Here is a 25,623-nt window from a genome sequence, read left to right as displayed (position 1 = left end):
TAAATATGGAACAGATTCTTGGGAAGGGGCACTAACAACTGGCTCATAGGAGGGAGTGTTTGAGCTGAGCCTTGACAAAAGCTTGGGACTGTCAGAAGAGAAGACAAGGAGGGATTGGTGGGAGTACATTCCAAGGATGGGAAATGAATGTCGTATATGGAGAACAGACAGCAGGCCAACTTAACTGATCATGGTTTATGGAAAGAAGAGAAAGAGAGGCTGGAGCCTAATCATAAAGGGCTTTAAATACCAAACAAGACTTTGTATTTGATCCTGAAGGCCACAGAGAGTCAATGGAGTCTTTTGAGCAAGGGAATGTCATGGTCAGACTTATCCTTAAGGAATACCAATATGGCGGCTGGGTAGAAGCTGGTTTAGACGAGGGAGAAACTTGAGGTAAGGTGACCAGCTAGGAGGTTATTGCTGTAATCGTTCAGGCAAGATGTGATGAGAGCCTGACCTAGGGTGGTGGCTGTGTGAGTGGAGACAAAAGGGACAGATGCTAAGGAGGTAGAATTGACAAGAAGGAGCAACGGATGGGTGAGGAAGGAAGAGTGAAGAGTCTGAGGCAGCAGATCTGGAGGAATGAAATTCCTTCAACAAAAATAGGGGAGTTGGATGCTTACAGCCTGAAAGGGTAGGGGGAGAGATATGGCTATTGTCCTTAGGAAGCTTCTAGCTGGCATAGTGAAGAGAGAGTGCCAGGCCTGGAGTCAGGAAGACTCATCTTCTTGACTTCAGTTCTGGCCCCAGATGCTTACCTTGGGCAAGTCACTTCATCTTGTTTGTCTCAAGTTTCCTTTTCTGTAAAACTGAGCTGAGCTGGAGAAAGAAATGGCAAATCACTTCATTATCTTTGCCAAGAAAATCCCAATAGAATCACAGAGTCAGAAACAATTGAAACAACTAAGCAAAAGTCTAAGAAATTAATACAATAATTATTAATAAATTAACAATTTATTGATGATAGCATAACTATATCTATATATTTGTATATTATGTCAATATATAAAAATAAATTAATAATAAAAATACAGTAAAAAAAAGTAAAAGTAATACAAGACATATACAGGAAAAAAAGATGTAAAAATACTTAAAAGAAGGCAAAGCCCCCATAAATATGAGTTAATGTAATGAAAGCTGTGCCCATAAGCACAGTCACTATCACTGAAGGAGAGATCTGAGATCATTTAATCCAAACTCCTCATTTTTCAGTGAGGAAACTTGAGAGGTTGTGACTTGCCCAAAGTCATACAAGTGGTAAATGGCTGGGACTCAAATACAGGTCTTCCAAGTTCAAATCTAGTATTCTTTCTACTCTAGCACTCATCTAAGGCATTGATAAAAAATGTTAAAGAGATCTCTAGCTTAGAGAACTCTCTCCAGGTCGACATCCATCCAGCCTTGGAGTCCAGCCATCCAAACAGTTCTAATTCGACCTAACTGTACCATGATCTAGACTGTGTCTATTTCAATTTTCACACGATCCTTGTGAAAATTCTAAAGCTTTGCTAGAATCTTGGGAAACTTTGATTACAGCCTCTCACCTCATCACAAAGGGACAAGGTGAATTATTTCATTCCTCTAATGCCTTAAGGGTTAGAAGGAACTTTCCTCACAAGAGCCTAGTTGTGCAAACGTTGTTCTCCCCATTTAATAGACTAGATGAGGTCCAGAGAAGGTACATGACCTGTCCAACATCACATACTAGGTGGGCCAAGACTTGAGTTCGAATCCTTTGACTCCAAATCCATTTGGTTCCACAGACCGTAAATCCTCCTTCCCAATCAATGTTAAATGCACTTGGCTAAGGAAGGCTTCCTAAAGGGAACAGGGTTTGGAAAGGAAATAGAGAGGGAATTATGATGAAGAGACGGGAAGAAATGCTCACAAAGTGGCCCAATGAAGGGCCTAAACCATTATGAATATTTAGGAAACTAGAATGATGATTTTTCAAGGTATTGAGCAATCAATCAACAAATATTTATTGGGCACCTTTTATATGTCAAGCACTGTGCTAAGCAACAGGGATACAGAAACAAAAAGGTAGGGGCAGCTAGGTGACTCAATGGATTGGGAGCCAGGCCTAGAGACGGGAGGTCTCAGATTAAAATCTGGCCTTAAACACTTCTTAGCTGTGTGACCCTGGGCAAGTCACTTAACCCCCATTAACCTTTACCTCTCTTCTGCCTTGGAACTAATACACAGTACTGATTCTAAGACAGAAGATAAGAGTTTAAAATTAAAAAGCTGCTCAGGTCCTTGAAACTAAATTTAACCCAGAAATTTCCAACAACTGTCCTCAGAATCTCCCAGCTAAGTGTGAGATGAATCATTCTCATTTCTTCTGACTTAGACTCTGGAAAACCATCCAAAGTCACCAAATTCAACTATCCACCAAACTCAATTTCCCTGATCAATAAAATTAAGCTGATAATACTTGCATTGCCCACCTCACAGGGTTGCTATAAGGAAATCACTTTATAGCCCTTAAGGGATAAGAGAAGTAGGAATTATATTATTACTCCTTTTGAACAAGGAGATTTCCTAAATATTTTCAACCCCCCTCTTGGCACAACCTAAACATCTCCTCTTCCTCTATCCAGTCCTTTATATCCCAGATCCATACAGGCCTCCCCAAGGGCATGAACTCATTCTGGGTCCAATAACGATAACTCACATTGATATGAGGTTTGTAAGGAAACTTCCCTTATAACAGCTCTTTGGGACACTTATTTAGGAAAATCAGCATCTCCATTTTATAGGCAAGAAACTTGAGGATCTGAGAGATGAAGAGATTATGCCAACCTAGTAGGAGTATTGGTAGAGGCAAAAAAATGAGGTACTTTTCTGTTTTTCTGCCCTAGTTTAAGATCTCAGGCTACATTTATTAAGTGTATACAGAAGAGAACCATTTGGATGAGGTATGGTCCTTGCTCTCCATGGGGGTCATATTCCCAGCCCTGCCCAGGGTAAAAGGGCATATGCATGAATAACTGAATAATGTTTCTCTTTCATATATGAAAGGAGTGCAGAACAAAGTGTTATGTAAAATCTCAGGAGAAGATCATTATCTTTGACATAGTGGAGGGGTATGAGAAGGCTTCCTGGAGGAGATGGCATGTTAGTTGGGCTTTCAAAGAAAAGCATTTAAGGTGAGAAAGGCATTTAAGGCATTGGAAACAGTAGGAATAAGTGCATAAAGGTAGGTGAGCAGAGCGCATACTCAAAGGACAGAGAATTGCCAAGTCTAGCCAAAGAATAGAATGTAGGGAGGCACATGGTATTAACCAAAGCTAGGAAGAAAAGGAGCATTCAATTATGAAGTGTCTTTAATACCAGGCAAAGGAGTTTGAACTTTATTTGCTGGGCAACTGGGAACCACAGAAGGATTTTGAGCATAGGAATGACATGAATAAGTTTATGTATAAGGAAATTAATTAATCCTTGATAAAAGAATTGTCATTCACATCACCTTAATTAATAATCTAACTCGCTCTCTTCTGTGAGACCATTATATAGGTGGATGAAGGAGGTGGTTCCTATTTCTAGGAACTAAAAGGCTTTAGAAAGCAGACATCAAAACAAGAGTTAGGATGCGAGAAGTAAAGCCAACTTACTGAGGGATGCTTAGTAAGGTCTCCAAGGCCACAGCAGACAGGAAGATGAGAATGACACCCCTGGACTGTTAAGCTCTCAGCTGATTTGTGAGTCTCTTTACCTAGCTCCTCATCTAAAATAAAAAGGAAAAAATCCTTCATCATTTTCATTTAAAAATAGTGACAATATAAATATAGAAGTTTTAAATGCATGTGTCTATGAAAACACACAGAAATGGAGGGAGGATCTGTAGTAATGAAAAATCACAGATCTAGCAATATCAAAATGCATATCCTTGTAAGAGAAGGGGTCAGAGAAAAGAGAGTGGAAAAGTACAGAGGAGAAAATTAAATGCAAAAAGAAAGGTGGACAATAAAAGAAAAGAAAAAACAAAGAATGGATGGGAGAATAAGGGGAGAATAAGAGAATGAAGAGCTGTCCCGTGTCTAACTGAGCTGGATTCCAGAGGCCCCTACCATGAGTGGAAGCCCTGCTCTCCTCCTCTCCCTCTGCTAGCCACTTAAAACATAAGATTTAATTTATAAAAAGAACTGCTGATAATGAAATAAATGCTATAAAGGTACTCTTTATGGTGAAAGTGGACAGCAAGTTGTCTTTTGAGTTGGAAAAATGGAATTCAAATCCTGACTTTATTATTATCTGTGGGATCCTTAGTAAGTTATTCTCCTACTCTGCACCTAGGCTTTCTCCTCTTGAAAAGGAGAGGAATAGGGAAAATGAACTGGGTTGAAATCCTGTGATAGCCACTTATTAACCATATGATCTTGGGTGTGTCATCTTACTTCTCATCTGTAAACTGAGGTCATTCTGGGTCTGGTTGTTCTAGATGTCTTTTTTTTATTTTATTTTAACTCTAACCTTCTGCCTAGTTATCAAATTTTTTTCTTAGTATCAATTCTAAAACAAAAGAATGGAAAGAGTTAGACATTTGGGGTTAAGTGATTTGCCCAGGGTCACACTGCCAGGAAGTGTCAGAGGTCAGATTTGAACCCAAATCCTCCCATCTCCAGACCTGACACTATCCACTCTGCTACCTCGCTAACTGCCCCTCTAGATGAGGTCACTTTCCACTCTAAACGTATAATCTCATAATTTCTAGGATCCTTTCCAGTCCTGAAAGCTTATGACTAAGATTTTTAAAATAATTCATTTGTTCAACAAACATTTGTTAAGCACCTCTGATGCATAATAATAATAGAGATAACTGGTGTTTATATAGTGCCAACTTTGTATAAGTTTCCCTTTAGCCAAACCAAGATCACTCACTATCTCCTGATTTTGTGCAGTACTTTCTCACTCACGTACCTTCTCCACCTCTCCTCAAGGTAGATTCTAGGTCTTGAGGTGAGGGGAGAGGAAGGCATCTTTCTGTAAGAAACAGAAATGGGACATATAGTCAAGGAAAGATGTACTGAGATCCTCAACTAGGTTGTTGTTGGTGACAGTGGGATTAAGAATGGTAAGAAAGAGAATTGACTAGAGTGGGTGACTGATTGGATTTTAAAGGAGAGAGAGCATCAGAGATAACTCCCTAGTTCTCCGAATGAACAGTGGCACCATCAACAAAGATGAGGAAGCCAGAGGAAGATAAAAGGACAAAGAATGTGAAGTTTGTGTTGGATATATTGAGATTCCAGTGAGACATTCAGGTAGAGCTATCCAGTAGGCAGTTTGTCAGTGGAATTTGGGGGAGAGGTCCAAGGTGGTGATGTAGGTTTGGAAATCATTTGCATTTAGACAAGAGTTGAGGTTATAGACACCAAGGCAAAGAAGAGAAGAGGGCCAAGCACTGAAAATCACATGCATGCATTTTTCATTTGTTCTTGACATAGGTCTTTATCTTCTCTGTTGCTGTTTCTTCGTTAGAGGAAAGGGAAATTCCATAATTAATATAATTAATAAATAATTATAATTTACATTGATTATAATTATGGCAGGTTGTTATAAATATTATAATTGATCAAATTAATACAATTAATAAAGATTGCTTCAGGTACACAGTGAGATGCAAGATGAGGACAGAGGACGGACATGTGATTTCACACAATGTTTGCTGAATTGGTCAGGCCCCCAGGGAATTGATATTCTAACAATATTTCTGGGCCATTCTAAATCACCAGCAATCGGTGGGTGCAAAAGCGCATGTTCTGCGCCCTGTACATAAATTCTGCCTCCTCCTGGGTATAACTCTCCACAGATGTTTTCATTAAACATCAACATTCCATTCCTTTGTACGCTACTCCTCTGGCCTTAGGACATCCTGGGATGTTACTGACCTGTCCCTAGGCTTTGTTGTCACTTACAGAACTATTTAATCCAGCACAAACTATAAAGCCTTAGAGACCCTGGGCAAGTCACTTAACTGCTTCAGTTTCCTCAACTTTAAAATGGGCATCATAATAACATCTACCTCTCCAAGTATTTTGAGGGACAAATAAGATAATATTTTTTAAAGCACTCACCACATTTTGTGGCACATAGTAGTTGCCATATAAATGCTAGTAATTATGATGATGGATGATGATGTCTGTGCACTGTGTCTAAGGTACTGTACAGGGTACCGGAATAGATATAAAGCTGAAAAATGACACAAATTTCATAATAGGGACTTAGAACCTTTCAGCTCATGGCCAATCCTGCCTCCATACTTTTGTTCTTCAAGAAGCACAGTGGAAATGACCCTGGAATCCTTTTCCAGCTCCACCATTAATAAGAGCCTTTCCACTTCATACTTGACTATAATCTACCTGGTGAGCAGTTTACTATCCTTGGCTGGAAGGCCTCCAATGAGGGGGACCTACTACCTCCCAAAGCAGCCCATTCCACTGGAAAATAGCACTATTAGGAAGATTTTCCTGACATGGGACCTTAATTTGCTTCATATCTCATTAACCTTCTACGAGTTACCTAGTACTTTGTTCCAAATAGGTCTGTGAAATTGGAATGGTAGCATGGTGAAGTCATAAGGATTGGATCCCAAGGACCTGGGTTCAATTCTTGTTTCCTCATCTCTTTCAGAGACACTGTGGTATGGTATAGAGAAAGATCACAGGCTTTGGAGTCAGAGGATCTGGTTTTAATCCTGACTGCCATTTTCTATCTGTGTGACTTTGGTTAAGTCCCTTAAGTCTCCTTACACAAAATTCAATTTGACAAATATTTATTAAATGGCTATTATATGCAAAGAATTCACTGTGCTAGGTAATCGAGATCCAAAGACAAAAGCCAAAGAGTTCCTGCCTCCAAGAAACTTATATTCTAGCCTATCTCCTTATTTGCAGGAAGATTAGTATTTTTAAAACACAGTCCCTTCTCAGACTAGATAGTGTTTAATATTCCTTTTAACTATAACTTTGGGCTTCCCTTTTCTTGTCCTCAATTTCTTGTTCTGTAAAATTCTGCCTAGTTTGAATGAAATAGAATTTTAAAATTCTCATGCAGGTCTCGTGAACATTCTCATGCAGTGATTCTCATGTGAACATCATTATTCCATTTTTAAGATATTTCGAAACTGAGACTCAAAGTTTTAAATAACTTACTGTAGATCACAAAGTAGGTGTCAGAGCCAAGACCTAAACCCAAGACTTCTGACCCAGATATAATGCTCTTTCCACCATCCCATTCCCTTTTCTTGTATTCCTCAGAGGAACGAGGCAAAAGGCAGACACTCAGTGCATACTCACTGGGCTTCCTTTTACCAAAGTTAGTATAACATACACATAACCGTTACTATATCCCAGGTACCTTCTATCATGGAGCCCTGAGATGTAGATTAGTTAACCTAGAGTTTTAAAATATAGAAAACATAGTCTAGCCCAGGGGTCGGCAACTTTTTTGGCCGTGAAAGCCATAAACGCCACATTTTTTAAAATGTAATTTCATGAGAGCTGTACAGTGCTCACAGTGCGGCTCCTGTAACAGCACCTGAAAAAAATGGACTTTATGGATCCTGCAGAAAGAGCCATATCTGGCCCTCAAAAGAGCCAGATATGGCTCGAGAGCCATACGTTGCCAACCCCTGATCTAGAATATTAGAAAGAATTTTGGAGACCTGTGCTGGCTCTGACATTGGGCGAGTCACTCGATATATCAACAATAAATTCAGTTCAGCAAATATCCTTTAAATACTTCTTTCCTACAAATGAGAGGGGCTAAGGATACAAAGACAAAAAGCAAACATCCATTGCCCTCAAGGAGTTCTAAACTCAGTCTCCCCAATCAATCAATGAACAAAGATTTATTACGTGCCTCTGAGTTGTGAGGCTAGGGACACAGACACCAAAATGAATCAGTTCCCTCCCTTGAGAAACTCACATTCTTTCAGAAGTAACATGTCAGGGGGCAGATGGATGGCTCAGTGGATTAAGAGCCAGGCCTAGATACTTGGAGGTCCTAGATCCAAATCTAGCCTCAGACATTTCCTAGGTATGTGACCCTGGGCAAGTCACTTAACCCCTATTGCCTAGCCCTCATCTCTCTTCTGTTTTGGAACCAACAAACAGTATTAGTTCTAAGAGGAAAGGTAAGGGTTTGGGGTTTTTTTAAGTACATGTCATCAATAAAAGGGGGATAATGCCTTTATACTCTATCTCACAGGGTTGTTGCTAGAAAAGGGTTTTGTAAATCTTAAATCACTATGGAAGTAGAAGTTATCATTGCTGTTCATTTGGGATGTCTGACACTGCCAATGAGCCAGATAGGACTCAGCATTTGGCTGATTGTGTCTCCCTCACCCCAGCCAAGAACACCATTGTCCGGGGCCTGGAGAATGTGGAGGCGGTGGAAGGAGGCGAGGCCCTATTTGAGTGCCATCTTGCCAAGCCAGAAATTGCCAATCACAGTTGGCTGATGGATGACGTACCGGTGAAAACCTCAGAAAATATTGAGATGGTCTACTTTGAAAATGGCCGGAGGCACCTGCTCCTGCTGAAGAACCTGACTCCGCAGGACAGCTGCCGAGTGACCTTCCTAGCCAATGATATGGTCACTTCTGCTTTTCTGACCGTCAAAGGTATTAATTAGCGCGGGCAGTTGGAGGTACGTTTCAGCTCTGACAGTGGTCAAGGGGAAGCAGAGAAGATGGGAAATGATCATCAGTGGGTCCTTAAAACAAATTCGTTTAGATGTGGAAGGGAAGCCTTTGGAATGGATTACTCTAAAAGAGACGGAAATGGCAGAGATATAGCCAATCCTAGTGTAGGGAGAGAAAGCTGTCAGATTCAAAGTACCATCCTGGTTCTGATTCCCAGATTGGATCAGGGCCCCTAATATCATGGAAAAGGCAGGAGTAATTTCATCTGGATCATAATACATACAATCTTGGCTCCTTGGAGAGGTTTTAATTGGCTGATGGAAAATATAGTGGTCCATGCACCCAATCAGTGCTACCAACCAACTCAGTGGCATCTAGGAGTAAAGCCATAATATAGAAATGCCATTTCCCAATATGGATATATCAACCGGACACACAGATGCACACCATATATATATATATATTATATATATATATATATATATACCTATATTATTGCCTTCTACTTGACCTACACAAGTAAATTACTTAGAAGATCCCTTCCAACCAAAGGAATCCATATTTTTACAATAACAGACCATGTGATCAGAAATCCATATTTGTTTGGACAATACCAATATTCACATACCAATAATCCGTGCAGTATACACAACCAACCCAAAAAATACATACAAATTAGCTTCACAGACAGATTCTGTTACAATACAGATACATACAAGCTGGCCTCTGTAGATACTTCCATTCAAGTATACACACCCCAACTGGCCAAACAGACATACCCAATCACAATACAGACATAGCAGATCCCCAGAGCCTTTTATGCTGTCTCGATCAATAAATCTTTGTTCCATATCCTTGTCTATCTATCACTGTACAGCTAGACATATAAAAGCACATGTTAATGTAAAAAATGGCATTTTTATCAGTGACCACATAGGTGGTGAGGCAACTCCCCACTAATAACCACAAATTCTCTAGTCCCTCATTGAACTGGGCTTCTAGTCCCAAGCCTTCAAAATAGATGTTTCAGGACAGAAGGACTTGTTTAAACCCTAAACCACTACTTTTTCTCAGCCAGGGTATGATTATTCACTATTTTGTACAAATAAAGGAAATGGTGAATCATTTTTTTAAAAAGCTAGGACTGCTTTCTAGGGGTCTATTTTCCAGGATAATACCCTGAAGACCCAAAATGTATGCATGTACAGCGACTCCCCCTCTGCCCAACTATCTCCCTTTGAGCTCTCAAGTGCCATAAGGAGCCTTAAGGCTGAGTGTAAAGCAGCTCTGCTCGTGCCGGAGACATCTAAAAGCATATTTTCACAATAGGCTGGCGTTTGGAGTTCCTGGAGTCTCTGCTCGATATGGAGGTCGAGGTGGGTGCCAAAGCCACCTTCGGTTGTGTGCTCAGCGAGACGGTCCCTGTCAGCGAGGTGACCTGGTACATCAACGGCGCGGAAATCCATCCAGATAAGGACTGGGCCATCCAAGCTGACGGCAGCCACCACATCTTGCTCCTCAGGAATGCCCAGCCCCACCACGCTGGGGAGGTGACTTTTGCAGCCAGAGACGCTGTCGCCTCGGCCAAGCTGTCTGTGATCAGTAAGTGGAAGGAAGAAGAACGTAGGGAGGATGCAGGATATAGGCGGCCGTGCCACAGGAATGCACAAAATAGACTCTCAAAACAGTAAAGGACCTCCTAGTAGCTTAATCCAACCTATATCTGATCCTTAGTCCCCTCTAGGGCTTCCCCAACCATTGTAAGACTCTCTTTGCCTGGAGACTTCTAAGAGATGGCAAACTCAGTCTTTACCAAGGCAACACATTTAATTCAGTCATAGAGATTGAGTGGAATGGGCTTTAGAGGGCATTTAGTTTAGGTCTTACTTTAATCACAGTCTCTTCCTTTCTATACCATCTTAAATACATTATAATACAAGTGATCATTCAGATTCTCTGCTTGGAGGCCTCTGGGAACATGGTATTGACACCTTCCAGAGGCAGTATACTCCATGTCTGTGAGAATATACTTTAAGCCCAGGGATCTGCTTTGAGACAATTGAAAGGTTGGGGTTTGTGGCAGCCCTAGAGATTACTGATCTTTTATCACAGTGAATGAATATATGGAAGTTTTCCTAGTGAAGATTCAATAAGACACTGGGGACGTTGGACTAAATTACTTTCAAGGTCCCTTCCAACCAAGGGAATCCACATTTTTCCATAATAGACTATGTGACCAGAAATCCATATGTATTTGGACAGCATGAATTTTTATTTTTAATAATGGTGAAGCACGTAGCCAGTTAGCCACCAAAATGTGTATTTTTAGCAATAATATAAAAGTGATATAATCAATGCTATTGGTATCCAAGTACACAGTTATAGGCCTAGGACTACTTGCAAATCAATTCCTATCAAGCTACAGAATCAAAGAATATAGAAACTTGGAGGGACCATACAACAAAAAATGTAGAATGTTAAGATTAGAAAAGAGGTTAGACTGTGAAATGTTAGAGCTGGAAGAGACATTAGAACATAGAGAATGGACTTTCTGGGTTGCTAATATGGCTTTAGAGATCATCAGAACCAGGAGTTGTTAACTTTTTTTGTCATAGACCCCTTATGGCAGTCTGGTAGAGCTCATATACCTCTTCTCAGAATCATTTTTTTAAATGCATAAACTAAAATACATAGGGTTACAAAGGAAATCAATTATATTGAAATATAGTTATCAAAATATTTTTAAGACAAGTCAATGGATCCTAGGTTAAGAATCCTCAAAGTAGACTAACTCCCTCATTTTACAAGTGAGGACACCAAGACCAAGAGAGGAAGTGACTTTTCCAATGTCAAACTGCTAGTAAGTGACCGAGAGATTGATGAAATCTCAGTATTTAATGGACTGAACTATTCTTGAGAACTATGTAGGGTTTGTTAAGTCAAAGTATTTCTAATTTCTAAGTCCAAGTCTCCATAAGTGGATAGCAGTCCATAGCTTTGATTTTAGTCAGTGAACAAATATTAATTAAATGCCTCAAATGAGATAATACTTGTAATGTGCTTAACATGGTTCCTGGAACATAATAGGTGCTAATAAATCCATCCCTTCTTTTCCTTTCTTCCTCCTTCCTTCTTTTCCTTTCTTCATCCCTCTCTCCTTTTCTTTCTTTATTTCCTTCCTTCTTTCTTCCTTCCTATCTCCTTTTCTTTTTCTCTTTTTCTTTTTTACTTTCCCTTCCTCCCTCCTTCCCTGCCTCTCTTCCTTCCCTCCTTTCTTTGTACGTCCCAGGCATGAAATAGAAAATATTTTCTTAGAAACAGGTGAACTCGGTAACCAATTTAAGTGCTTAGAACAAATAACACAAAAGTTCCTTCAAATCAGTTTTGTCATTTATTATATGAAAATAACATGAGTAATTAAGACAAACTCTACTGAATGGGAGGGGTGACACTAGAAACAATGCTTCGGGGATAAAGGAGAGCAGGAACAGAGACCCTGGAACAATAGTCCCACATGAGAGGACCCGAGGTGAAGGATCTGTGAATAGTATTAATCCTAACTGATGACTAATAGGTTATGTGACCCTGTGAAAGTCAATAGCATCCCTTGCTGGGTCTCAATTTACTCCTTTGTTGATTTCTAAGGTCCTTTCCAGCTCTAACTTTCTATGATTTTGTGTCCTCAAGAATCAGTGCTGGCCTCAGGTAAAGTTAGTAAGTTGGTATCTCCACACCTCCTCTTTCAGAGTGGTGGCACAGTGGATAGAACTATGGGTCTAGAAACAGGAAGACCAGAGTTCAAATCCCACCTTAGCCATTTATTGGCTGGATGACCATGGACAAGCCATTTGAACTCTGTCTGCCTCCATTTTTTTCAACTTTAAAATGGAGATAATAATAGCACCTACTTCACAGGGTTGTGTGAAGCTCAAATAAAATAATATTTGTAAAGCATTTAGCACAGTACCTGGCACATAGTAGGTGATATAGAAATGCATTTTTCTCTTCCATTCTTTTTAATTTCCCCTCCCCTCACAGCCTCCCTACACATCTGTCTCCTTCTTCTAGGACCCTATCAATGCTAAATTGTGGCAGAAAACCATAGCAATGGTGTCTCATTCAGATTACAGAGTAATCGAGTTTTCTTTAGTTAAAATTTCTTTCCAGAAAAAAAAATCTCCAGAACAATTGTTTATTGGTGAAGTAAAATTCATATTTATATAGCATTTTTGGTGACTTACAAAACCCTTGATATATGTTGCCACAACTCTGTGAACTAGCTCTAATTAGCATCATTTTATAGATGAAGAAGATAAGGACCAAGAAGATAAAGTGAATTAGATGGCCCAAATCCCATTGCTAAGTGGCAGACAGAACAGAGACTTGAACCTATGTCTTCTGAACTCAGAGCCACAGCCTTTTTGTAGGGCCCCACAACCAAGAGATTCTGATGGGAGGCTCCCCGGATGCCCAGCTCTCTAGACAACCTACCTTACGTGCTCCAATTTGTCACCTCCAGGCCTCCCTGAGCCTCCCGAAGATGCCGAGGTAGTAAAACAGAGTGGCCACTCAGTGACCTTGTCGTGGGCAGCACCAGGGAGTGATGGCGGTGCTGGCCTACTTGGGTACAAGGTAGAAATGAAGACGGCGACAGGTGAATGGCAGCCATGCTACAAAGACTTGATCCCAGGGACTGAGTGTGTGGTGAGCGACCTGGTCCCTGGGCAGCCCTACCGCTTCCGAATCGCAGCTGTAGGTCAGGCAGGCGTAGGAGAGCCCGTGCACCTGCCTCAGACTGTAAAGCTTGGTGAGTGGCCTTCCATGCCATCCTCCTCCTCATTGTCCTTTTTTTCCCCCTTGTCTTTGTCCTCCTAGTTGCCTTTATCTTTCCTCCTCCATCTTCTACCTTCTCTTTCTTCTTTACACCAGACCTGGGTTGAAATCTCAGCTCTGCCCTTGTTGAACTCCCACATACTTGCAAATGTAAACCTGAGGAGCCTCCACTCAGTGACATCATTCATAAAATCCAATTAAAAATATCTTACCTTCCTTAATGAATAAGGTCAGACCAAATAATTCTTTGGTGTTCTTCTAGTCTCTGTCTTATGAGATCTGGTTTCTGATTTCTGGCCAATCTCTCTCTCTCTCTCTCTCTCTCTCTCTCTCTCTCTCTCTCTCTCTCTCTCTCTCTCTCTCTCTCTCTCTCTCTCTCTCTCCTAAATGCCCTTTACAGCAAGGCTCGAAAATGCTTTCCAGTCTCCACTTTGGAGAGGGTTGAGATGAAAACCATAGATATCTTGCTTTCCTTACTTACTCTAAGTGCCGTAGTCAGAATTCTAATATTTCTCTCCTTTGCTCACAGACAGACAGACATCTAGCCTATGACCTGATCAGACCCTTGAAAAGCAAGGAACATATTGTCTTGGGAGCTAGACACTGGGAAGGGTACTCGGTCTCCACCCTCAGAAAACCCCATTCTTAAAGGAAAAGACAGGTTTCCCTTCAGTATGAGCTAGGTGCAAACCCAGACTATATTCACTCTTTTAGAGATGAGAAAACTAAAGTCTGTTTAGTACTGACTGAGAGCCTGAGGTCTTTCCCACATGGCACAGGGGCTCCCCTTGGGGCACCATTGCATCAACAACATTGTCCATATGTCTCCTTGCAGAGCCTGTAGAGGCAGTTGCCTCAGCCTCAGTAAGCAAGATGGTGGTGGTTGGGGAGGAAGCTCACCTGGAGTGTGAGGTGGTAGGTGAGATGCAGGAGGTGACCTGGAGGAAAGGAAATGAGGTGATCCAACCTGGAGGCCGCTATGAGCTTATCTCCAAAGGCAAGAAGCAAGTACTAGTAATCCATGGGTTCCAGCCTGATGACCAAGGCTCCTACACCTGCAGCTCCACTAGCAGCAAGGCCCCAGCTGCTGCCTCCTTTGAAGGTATGCCTGTGAATTCTTATATGTTATATGGTATATGTGGAGAGGGGACAAAAGCACCTTGAATATTGCAGAAGAAACTTATTTAGTCATTAATTTATTCATTCAGGTATTTCTTAATTTACTCATTCATTCAGTTAAATGTGCACTCGTGTATTCTTTTTTTTAACCTTTATCTTTGTGTTAAAATCAACATTAAGTATCTGCTCTACAGCAGAAGAATGTAAGGGCTAGAAAATTGAGGTTAAGTGACTTGTGCAGGGTCACACATCTAGGAAGTGTCTGAGGCTATATTTGAACCCAAGACTTCCCATCTCCAAGCCTGGTTTTCTTCCACTGAGTCACCTAGCTGCCCCCACTCATGTGTTCTTTCATTTATTCATTCACTCATTTACCCTTTCATTCACTTATGAGTTCATTCATTCATTCGTTCATATATTCAACAAATATTCCATGAGTATCTGTTAAATTAATAGCACCTACCTCCCAAGGTTGTTGTGAGAGTCAAGTGAAATAGTGTTTGTAAAGTATTTATAACAGTGCTTGGCATATAGTAAGTGTTTAATAATGATTGTTGCCTTCCTTCCTTTCCACTATGTGCACAACACTAGGGGCTGGGGAAGATCCAAAGAAGTTGGCATGGTCCCCGCTTTCACTGGGATCCTGGCCAAATAGAGTAGATAAAACATGAACAAAAAATTACAGTAATTTAAGGTATGCGAGAATAACAGCAAAAGACAAAGAGGTAAAATAAATATGGGGAGCAATCGATTCTATTTGAGGAGGACCAGAGAAAGTTTTGTGGATATGTGACATCTGACTGCAATCCATGGGGGCCACAACAGAAGACTTGACTACTAGTCCTACTTCTACCATTCACTACATTACCTTAAACAAATCATTTCCCTGTTTGTGACTCATTTTTATTTATCTATAACATGGGATGATTAATCCTTGCACTTTTATCTTCACTATTTGTGAGGTCAATATGAGTTTGTGATTAGTGACCCTCTTTTTTACATGTGGAAGAACTCACAGAGTAGAAGTCACTTACCTAATGTCTTATAGTGAGTCAGAAGGATAATTGGAGCCAATTCTCTTGCCTCTCAGCCCATGAATCTTCCCATTACACCAAACTACCTCTGTGTCCTTTGTTCTCCACCGATGTCCTTTGGGTCCAGTCTCTGTGCTTCTTGTGGTCATTCTGACCTCTCTCATAAATGGTGGAAGAGCACTGGTTCTTGAGTCAGAGGAACCAGGTTCAAATTTTTGATTCATGAGTTGTTATAGCCAAAGAATTCCTCACCTAGAGATCACTCTAATTCATGGCAATATGTCTATCTATTCTTAGCTAAGTTGGTCCTGGAAGAGCAAAGTCAGTCTATCAGTCACTAGGATGAAACTCAATGTCTTGTCCAATGAGGTATATATTTCCAAAGATTATGCTCCTTGTGCATTCTGGAGGAAAAGATAAGAGTAGGATCCATAGCTTTGGCTCCTTTCAGTGGTAACTCAAGATCATCTCTCCTAGAAAGCTCCCCCAAATTCACTACACTCTTTAGCGTCCAGCACCCTCGCTCACTGCCAGACCAAGGCTTCCTTCTGCATAAATCTGGTCCCCTCATGACTCTGAACAAGACTCACAAGTCCCTCAGTGGCTCCCCCTTTGCTTCCTGGCTAAGGGCCAAACTCAACCTAGTCTTTAAGCCCCTTCCTGGTGTGGTGTCACTCTCTTCATCCAACCTTTCTCGATTCCACTGAACAAACCTTTATTAAGCAGGTATTGTACAGAGGGAAGGCACCACACCAGTCACCAAATACACAAAGATGGGATGACGGCAGCCCCTGCCTTCACAGAGCCTGTCACATACTAAGAGAAATAGACCTATCTAGGGAAACCTGCTATAGCATCAGTGGGATGGGGTAAAGAAGAGATCCGGGCAAAGGATTCTGGGAAAATCTGAGAAGAGAGAAAGAAGATCCCCACTATGGACACTTCCAGTATGCCCTATTGCAGCAGCCTGGAATGCGCAGGAGTCCTCCCAGTGGGAGGCTCCATAGCTTTGTTCACTCTCCTCCCTGTGCCCGGAGTGCCATCACCCTCCTTCTTCCGGGCTCCAGCCTCTGAGGTCTGGCTCCGATGCCGCCTCCTTTAGGACTTTTGGACCAATGGACGTCCCCCATCATCCCACGGAGCATGGCTGTTCCCACCCTAGAACGTCCATTAGTACTTGGTTTTGACTTCTTTGGCACAATTACCAGCTTTTTTTTTTTTAATAGTTTTCTGTTTATGTGACACATAACTAGAGGAGGTCATGGATCATTATATCTAAAATGAGCTTCTCCCCAGCAGAGGGCTTTGCACACAGGAAGCACCTGATAAATGCTCATTGGCTACGAAATGACAGTCTTATCCTCTCTTTCCAGCTGGAAATTCTTTGAGGTCAGGAACCCTGTCTGGTCTAAATTGTATATCACTTCTAGGAGTGAGCACGATGATCTATACCAGTGGTTCCCAAACTTTTTTGGCCTACCGCCCCCTTTCCAGAAAAAAATATTATTTAGCCCCCTGGAAATTAAATTTTTTTAAATTTTAATAGCAATTAATAGGAAAGATAAATGCACCTGTGGCCATCACTACTTTCCTAGATCGCTGCAGTACCCACCAGGGGGTGGTAGTGCCCACTTTGGGAATCACTGATCTATATACGGTATGTGCTTTATTAAAAAGTATAGAGAAAGGGAGCAGCTGGGGAGCATAGTGGGTTGAGAACTAGGCCTAGAGATGGAAGGTCCTGGGTTCAAATTTGACCTCAGCCACTTCCTAGCTGTGTGAACTGGGGGAAGTCACTGAACCCCCCTGCCTAGCCCTTACCACTCTTCTGCCTTAGAACCAATATTGGTTCTAAGGTAGAAGGTAAGGGTTTAAAAAAAAGTATATAGAAGGGCAGCTAGGTAGTTCAGTGGAGAGAGTCAGATCTGGCCTCTGATACCTCCTAGCTGTATGACCCTGGGCAAGTCATTTAACCCCAACTGTTGAACCCTTACCTCTCTTCTGCCTTGGAACCAGTACTTAGTATCAATTCTAAGACAGAATGTAAGGGTTTGGGTTTTTTTTTTTTAAGAATATGAGATTGAATAGAGTGGAATTTCCTCCTTAATAATTAATGATATTAATACATTCAGTTTGACAGAGCATCAGTGAGTGTGTAAAATTTACAACAGAGCATGTAAGAGACCCAAAAGAAAAATAAGACGTCATCCAAAAGTAATAACACACGCCTTTCTTCCATTGGTAACACGATTTGGGTAGTTTCTTGAAAGGAGGAACTGTGTTGATGTGGACCCTCTACCTCATGTGCTAGGACACTTCCTTGAGGTCTGCCTGCTGACCAACTCCTTCCTCCTTGTGTTTCTTCTCCCCAGTGGCAGCATCCCAGGCCCCCGAGACAGAGGCCTTGTCTGATGGCCTTGCCCAGCCCAGCTTGCCCCCTGAGGCAGCCCAGGAGGGTGACCTGCACCTCTTGTGGGAAGCTCTCGCCAAAAAGCGCCGCATGAGCCGGGAGCCCACTCTGGACTCAATCAGCGAGCTGCCGGAGGAGGATGAGCGGCTGCAGAAGCTAAGGCGAGAAGTAGAGGAAGCCGTCCAGGACTTCTCTGAGGGCTACTCCACTCCCGACGAGCTAACCCGCACAGGCGAGGCTGACCTCTCACACACCAGTTCTGATGACGAGTCCCGGGCTGGCACCCCGTCCCTCGTCAGCTACCTCAAAAAGGCAGGAAAGCCCGGGAGCAAGGCCAAGGCCCCTGGGGCCGCCCCTGCAAACAAGCCCAGGAAACCGTGGGAGCAGACCGAGGCTGAGCCTGCAGCCACCCCTAAGCTACCTGGCGACCTGACCGCTGAGCTTCTGGAGGACCCCTCCATGGATAAGGCGGCCATAAAAATCCAGGCCGCTTTCAAGGGCTACAAGGTGAGAAAGGAGATGAAGCAAAATGAGGGTCCCAGCTTCCGGGATACTTTTGGGGACATCACAGTGGAAGCAGGAGGCTCCCTGCACCTAGAGTGCGTGGCTGTCAGCAAGACAGACGTGAAGACATCCTGGCTCAAGGACGGAGTAGAGCTCACAGACGGACGGCACTACCACATCGACAACTACGGCGATGGCACTTGCTCCCTGCTGGTCACTGGTCTGGAGGCCAGTGACGCCGGCTGCTATACCTGCCAGGTGACCAACAAGTTCGGTCGCATCTCTCATAGCGCCCGAGTGACAGTAACTGGGACTGCCGTGACCAGCGGGGCCGAGAGCGAGGCGGAGAGCTCATCGGGCAGCGAAGTGGATGACGCTTTCCGCCGGGCCGCCCGAAGACTGCACCGTCTCTTCCGGACCAAGGCCACTTCAGAAGTGTCCGACGAGGAGCTCTTCCTCAGCGCCGAGGAGGGCAGTGTGGACCTGGAGGAGCCCAGTGACTGGCAAACCTACCGGGAAGATGACCGCTATATCTACATCCGGTTTGAGACTGCCAACGAGGCCCGCCAGGCAACCACTCGCTTCCAGGAGATGTTTGCAGCCCTGGGCATTCTGGTGGAGATCGACATTCTGGAGCAAGGGCCCCGCAAGGTGGAGATGCGCATCGTGAAGGTGGCACCAGCCCCAGCCGGCCAGCTCGCCTTCCCCACAGCCCCCAAGGAGCACCCTTCGATGCTGATGACCTCTGACACAGGTGGGTAGCTAGAGAAAGCCCCCTGCTCCCCAGTGGCCACAGGTGGTGTTGGCCTCCCCTTTCAGACCAAAGCTGGCCTAGTCACTGGCCCGGATCAGTGGAAGCTCTTCTCCCCAGCATTTTCCAGATCCTGCCCAAACAGGGAATGTTCTTCCCATCAGGAGAGTCCAGGAAGGCCATGAAACTTGATCCTTCCTTGGACCCAGGACCTTGCAGCCTCCATTATGCTAAGTAGATCTCTTCTTTCATTCTGTCCTTAGGGCCTCAGAGCCACAAAGGGACAAAATACAGTGTCTTCTCCCATGACTCTCAGTCCTTTCCACCCTGGTATCTCAGCACTTAATTTGCCCAATTCTAATGTACTTATATGATGATATATTATATAGTCATACTCTATGATAGTATATGTTTTATGCCCCACCTTTTTTTAACTCCAGACTTTGGTCTTAACTATAAACTGTTAACTAGCACCTAGCCCAGTGCTCTGCAGACAGCATATACTTAATAAAAATTAAAAACTTAATAAAAATTAAAAATGTTTAAAAAATAAAAATTTATTGAATTGAATTAAAACCCAACGGATCACGCTGATGTGGAGGGGAGGCATTATGAGAATCATCTCTTTACTTTTAATCTGTCCATCTTCTCCTCTGGCTCAGCCCCTGTTTTCCTGACGGAGCTACAGAACCAAGAAGTACAGGATGGCTATCCTGTGAGCTTTGACTGTGTGGTGGCTGGCCAACCAGTGCCCAGCGTGCGCTGGTTCAAAGATGGCAAGGTGCTAGAAGAGGATGACCACTATATGATCAATGAGGACCAGCAAGGTGGCCACCAACTGATCATCACAGCTGTGGTACCTGCCGACATGGGTGTCTACCGCTGCCTGGCTGAGAACAGCATGGGTGTCTCTTCTACCAAGGCTGAGCTCCGTGTAGACCGTGAGTCACTGCTTAGAGGAGTGAGGAGGAGGGTAGCCAGGAAAGGGAGCAGGGGATGCTGTCAGGGCACAGGGAAGGAGAGCTGCAAGAAGAAGAAAAGGCAGCAGGTTGAAAGGAAAAGCTCCAAGACAAAGTAAGATTATTGGGAAGAGGGCTCATCTCCTCTGTTGTTTATTAAGTAACGACCTCATATGATTCAGCCTGGAAAAAGCCTCGGAGATCTTCTAGTCCAATTCCCATCATTTAACAAGTGATGAAAGGGATTTGTCCGAGATCTCTCAAGTAGCAATTAGCCAAGTTGTTAGCAAAGCCAGCCTTTCTGATTTCCATCCCAGGGCTCTCACCACTTTAATTATCGCAGGCAATTTAACTCAACGAGCATTATTCAGTGCCTCCTACCTGCAGGGCTCTGCGCTCGAGGATACTAAGACATGAACATTAATATTTCCTGTTCTTCAGGAGTCAGTTTTCTGCTGAGGACATGCAGCCTCTACATACAAAGTATATAAAGGAATATGTATTCTCCATAGTACCAATATGCATAGACACGTAGCACCTATGTAGATTATCTACGTATAAAGCCATCTGTGTCTAGTAGAGCAACAAAACCCAAAAGGATCGTGGAAGGTCTCGTGCGCAGGACGAGCTTCCAGGGAAGCTGAGACTTATGAGGATTTTACATTTTATTCTAGAGAAAAGGTTTGGAATGGAGGAATGACATGCTCAGAGCTAGGCTTTAGGAAGATCAGTTTGGTAGCAGAATGAAGGCTGGATTGGAGAAGGGAGACCCTGGAAACAAGGAAACCAATTAGGAAGCGAAGGCAATGGAGTCTGAATGAGGGCAGAGTGGAGAGAAGGGGCTTCCGTGCTGCTTTCTCTGACATTCAAGGCTCTTCCTCATCAGATCCCTCCCCCACCTTTACAAGCATAGCTCACATCTGTCCTATGCACATTCTGTGCTGTAATTTCAATGAACTTCTCACAACTTACCAGATGAGCCCTTTGTTCTCTCCTACCTACCTTCCTGCCTAGGCATATGTGTCCTAAGCTGGAAATAATCTCTGCACCTCCACCTTTTGAATTTCTAGCCATCCTTTCAAGTCCAACCAAAAATGCCTCCTCTTCCAGAAAGCCTTCCTTGATGTCTCCATTGGTAACTGCCTTCCTCCTTGGAATAATACTGCATACTTCTCTAATGCACTTATTAAACAATATCTAATTCAATTAAAGAAAGATTTATTAAGCTTCTACTACATTCAGGGCACTCTCTGTGAGATACAAAGTTTATGTAAGTTCTTATCTTGAAGAAGGTATCTTTAAGGGGATAAGACATGAAGAGGTGATTAGGATACAGAATAACTCATGATTAGTAGATCAGATGCAAAATGCCACATAGAACTGAAGGAGGGAACAGTTATTCATGACTTGGGGTTTAGGGAAGGCTTCCTGGAAGTGGCATTGGAGGAGGGCTTTCCAGACTGAATGGTCATTCAGTAGGTGAAGAGAAAGAGGGAGCAGGATGTTCTAGTCCAAGAATAGGGAGTCAAAGTGGGACTGTAAAGGGAAGGAAAAGTTGCCCAGGTTTTTGTGTAGAATGCATAGAGGGAAGTGATGTGAGACATGACAAACGCCCTTGCAAAAAGCCACCAACCTGGGTGCTGAGGTCTTGTAACAGGGGAGGGGGAGAAAGATGGGCCACGGGGGAGCTGTTCTTGTCCTTCCTTTCAATCCTATGAAGTGAGAGGCCTCAGAGAAGGATGACGAGCACTATCTTTTGGTGAGGCAAAAATCAAAAGGGTCAGCTAACATCACACATAGTTTTGTTTTTGTTTTATTCCCCCCAGAATGAACTTCATGTGAAAATAAAAGACATCCATAAAATGTGCTTTAAATAATTCCCTCCTGAAATGTAATTATTATTCATATAAAACCTTTCTATGGTCCCAGTTTTATTCCCTTTCCTGAGGTGCTGAGATGCAAAGGTTCAATATTCATGCAGTTAGCTAACACCTAGATGGGCAAAATGGTTCCAGTTTGAGACCCTGGCTCTTACCCAGGACTCCCTCTCTCTTCTTTCCCCCAGTGACAAGTACGGACTACGATACAGCAGCTGATGCTACGGAGACTTCTTCCTATTTCAGTGCTCAGGGCTACCTGTCCAGGTAATAAAGAGCTTCCTTTTGAGCAAGGATTATGGGGGCAAGAGGGCTATTGGGACAATAGCATAGATAGTCAAAGGCTAGCAAGCTAGATGCCTGGGGTTTGGGATGATCCTATTGTCTATAATGAGGGCAAAAAGGAAACAGAGGAGAAAGGAGATGAGGAGAAAGAAATTCTACAATTTTACTTTCAAAACTGACAAACTTGGTTGAGCTGAAAAAAACGGCTTAGAATCCAGAACACAGAGAAGGAAGAGGAGGATTTGGGATTTCTTCTCAACTCTCCATGAGTCGTTCCCATGATTAGGGTCCCAGACATTGAGAGTGATCCAGCAGAGAGGACTGTGGAAAGGTGTTCACAGAGAAGAAAGTCTGATCTGCAATATTATCCTCCCACTCAGTCCTAGCTCTGCTTGTCTGCCCTAAATATGGCCTCAGGGTGCCATGCACTTCATTCATTCTTATTTCCATGCATTCATGATCCCAATAATGCTGACATTTCCTCCATTGCTAAAAAAAAAATCAGGCCATTACCACCTCCTGATAACATGAAGTTCATCTTTTTTCTTTAAACTCTTACCTTAAAACTAATACTGTATATTATTAGTTTCAAGGTGGAAGAGGGTAAGGGCTAAGCAACTGGGGTTAAGTGATTTGCCCAGGGTCACACAGCTAGGAAGTTTCTGAGGCCAGATTTGAACCCTGGACCTTCAGACCAGGCTCTCAATCCACTGAGCCACCTAGCTGCCCCTCACTCAGTTCTTATTAATTTCTTTCCATTATTCCTCCATGGGGCAGGGGTTAGGGATTAGGGGTACAGTTCTTCCTATCCAATGGGCTGGAGGTCTCTCTTGGGTTTTTTTTAATTTATACTAGGTACCAGTACGATAATCAGGACAATAGAACAGCAATGACCCGCTAGTGGCTAAAGGGCTAGTGATGGATTTCTCTCTACTTAGCTAGGCCAGCCCTTAGGCAGCAGACAATCTGTCATCAGAATCATATTCACAGTGTCTCCATCTCAAGAAAACCTATATCCAGCACAATCTTGGAAAACCAGAGTCACCTCCATGCCTCAATAACCTGTTAGAGGAGGATTTCATTCATTCACTTAACAAATATTTCACAGGGTCAGTTAAATGATAGACAAGAACTTATCCCTCACTGTCTGGTAAAAAAACCCACATTAGTCTTCATTTCACCCCTATCAATCCCACCTAGCCCCACCTCCACCAGCCATTCTCTTCTCCAGAACCCTGATTTTCTGTTTCCTTTCCTCTCTGGGGTTGGGGTTGGTGGGTCACTTTTCTGGACTGCCTCCTGTGATTCCTGCTAACCAATCACCCATCAGTCGAGAACAAGAAGGTGCAGAGTCAACTGCAGAGGAAGGTCAGCTGCCCCAAATTCTAGAGGAGCTCCAGGACATCCAAGTGGCCCCGGGAGCCCGGCTGGCTAAATTCCACCTCAAGGTCAAAGGTGAGGCTGGAACCTCCATGATAGGAGACTTTCAACACCATACCTTCCAAGCTGTCTACCCAACGACTCCCAGAAAGCAGTAAAGTGTGGAGGGAAGTTCTAGGAGTCCGGCTTTCTGCTATTAATAGACTGAATTTTGGCCATCTCTTCAAGTGAACTGTGTGCAAGGTCAGCCTGATTTGTAGGTGAAGTGAGCAGATGATTCTTGGGGTGATGCAAGTGAGGACAGAGAGGTCCTCCCTACCCCCAAATCTTACTCTGATTTAACCCTGCCCTGAAATTCTACCATTTCGATTTTGAAGACTATCCAAGCTGAAAGGAACCTAGAACACAGAATGTCACAGTTGAGGGGGATGTTAGAGCTTGTTTACTCTAATACCATCAATTTTACAAATGAGGGGACTGAAGTACAGAGAAGGGAAATGACTCATCTACAGTCAAATAGTCTTTGTTACTCTTCTTAATAATTCTTCCTCTTGGCTTTGATGAACATGAGGTGGTTGCCCCAGCTTTTAGACACTGTACATGCCAGAGTGCCATTTCTAGAGACCTGCTTCCCCCCAGATATGGGTCTTGAGTGTATTCTCTGATTTCAGGGTACCCAATGCCCCGGCTCTACTGGTTCAAGGATGGTCAGCCCTTATCTACCTCCTCCCGGATTCTCAAGACTGATAAGAAGACCGTTCACACTCTAGAAATCCACAATATCACAAAGGAAGATGCTGGAGAGTATTCTGCCTATATCAGGAATGCTGTGGGCTCTGCCTACTCCTCTGCCCGGCTGCTGGTCCAGAGTAAGTCAGTCCTGGAGCTCTAGCACTGCCTGCATGGGACCTTTGACCCAGCATGTCTTTGTCATTGTTTGTCTTTTTAGAAGGGGCCCAATATCTATCAGCAGAATTCAGTTACTAACCAATTCACAAACGAGTCCTGTGTGGCAGTCTGGATCCCCAAGGGTCCTTGGAGTGGTTCGGCCATTCAAATCATGTCCCATTCTCCGTGATCCCCATGGACCATAGCACACCAGGCCCTTCTGTCCTTCACTGTCTCCCAAAGTCTGTCCAAGCTCAGGTTCATCGCTTAGTGTCCATGTAGTGTTCTTGGCAAAGATACTGGAGTGATTTACCATTTCCTTTTCCAACTGATCGCCTTTTGTCAGAATTCTCCACATGGCCTGTCTTGAGTAACTCTACACTCCATAGCTCATAGTCTCATTGAGCTACACAAGCCTATCTGCCATGACAAGGCAGTGATCCATGGGTAGAATGAAGGGATCTGCACTAAACCATGCTACTTCCTTTTTGCCACTGTATCCCCCCAACACAAATAAAGAGAATGGGGGAAGTTTGGGAGACTCATGTTCTTGACTGCATTTCTTATCCTTCTGTGTTATTGTCAAGGTCCCAATGAGCCAGAAAAGAAGATAGACTCAGGTAAGAAAAAAAAACAACAAATGGGCAAAGAAGAGAATAGAATTCATTCCACAGACATTTATTTAGCACCTGCTGTGTGCAGAGCCCTGTGCAATGCATTAAGAGAGATATAAAATTTAGAAATAAAAGAGAGATAAGGTTAGGGACAGGGATAAGGATAGGAATAGAAGGATAAGGATAGAGATAAGGCTCCCCCAACCCATTGGATGCCCTCTTCTAAGTCTTTTAATATTTCATGGTTCCCAGTGGAGTAACATCCAGATGTTACCCCTCAGTCCCAACACACATCTGCCTCTTGTCCTTCATAACC

The 25,623-nt window shown here is 43.1% G+C and overlaps 1 protein-coding gene across 1 annotated transcript in view; it reads left to right on the top strand.

Moving 5' to 3' along the window:
* Positions 1-25,623, top strand: part of OBSCN (obscurin, cytoskeletal calmodulin and titin-interacting RhoGEF) — a 301,647-nt gene that overhangs the window by 175,712 nt on the left and 100,312 nt on the right. The window contains exons 52-61 of the mRNA XM_044676976.1: positions 8,360-8,632; positions 13,173-13,476; positions 13,974-13,977; positions 14,324-14,596; positions 18,035-19,307; positions 19,967-20,245; positions 22,329-22,407; positions 23,756-23,880; positions 24,477-24,674; positions 25,281-25,313. Coding sequence (XP_044532911.1) covers positions 8,360-8,632; positions 13,173-13,476; positions 13,974-13,977; positions 14,324-14,596; positions 18,035-19,307; positions 19,967-20,245; positions 22,329-22,407; positions 23,756-23,880; positions 24,477-24,674; positions 25,281-25,313 — 2,841 coding nt within the window. The remainder of the gene's footprint in view (positions 1-8,359; positions 8,633-13,172; positions 13,477-13,973; positions 13,978-14,323; positions 14,597-18,034; positions 19,308-19,966; positions 20,246-22,328; positions 22,408-23,755; positions 23,881-24,476; positions 24,675-25,280; positions 25,314-25,623) is intronic.

The sequence above is a fragment of the Gracilinanus agilis genome, chromosome 1 (genome assembly GCF_016433145.1).
Source record: "Gracilinanus agilis isolate LMUSP501 chromosome 1, AgileGrace, whole genome shotgun sequence".
Lineage (NCBI taxonomy): Eukaryota > Metazoa > Chordata > Mammalia > Didelphimorphia > Didelphidae > Gracilinanus > Gracilinanus agilis.
This window is presented reverse-complemented; position numbering and strand designations above follow the sequence as displayed.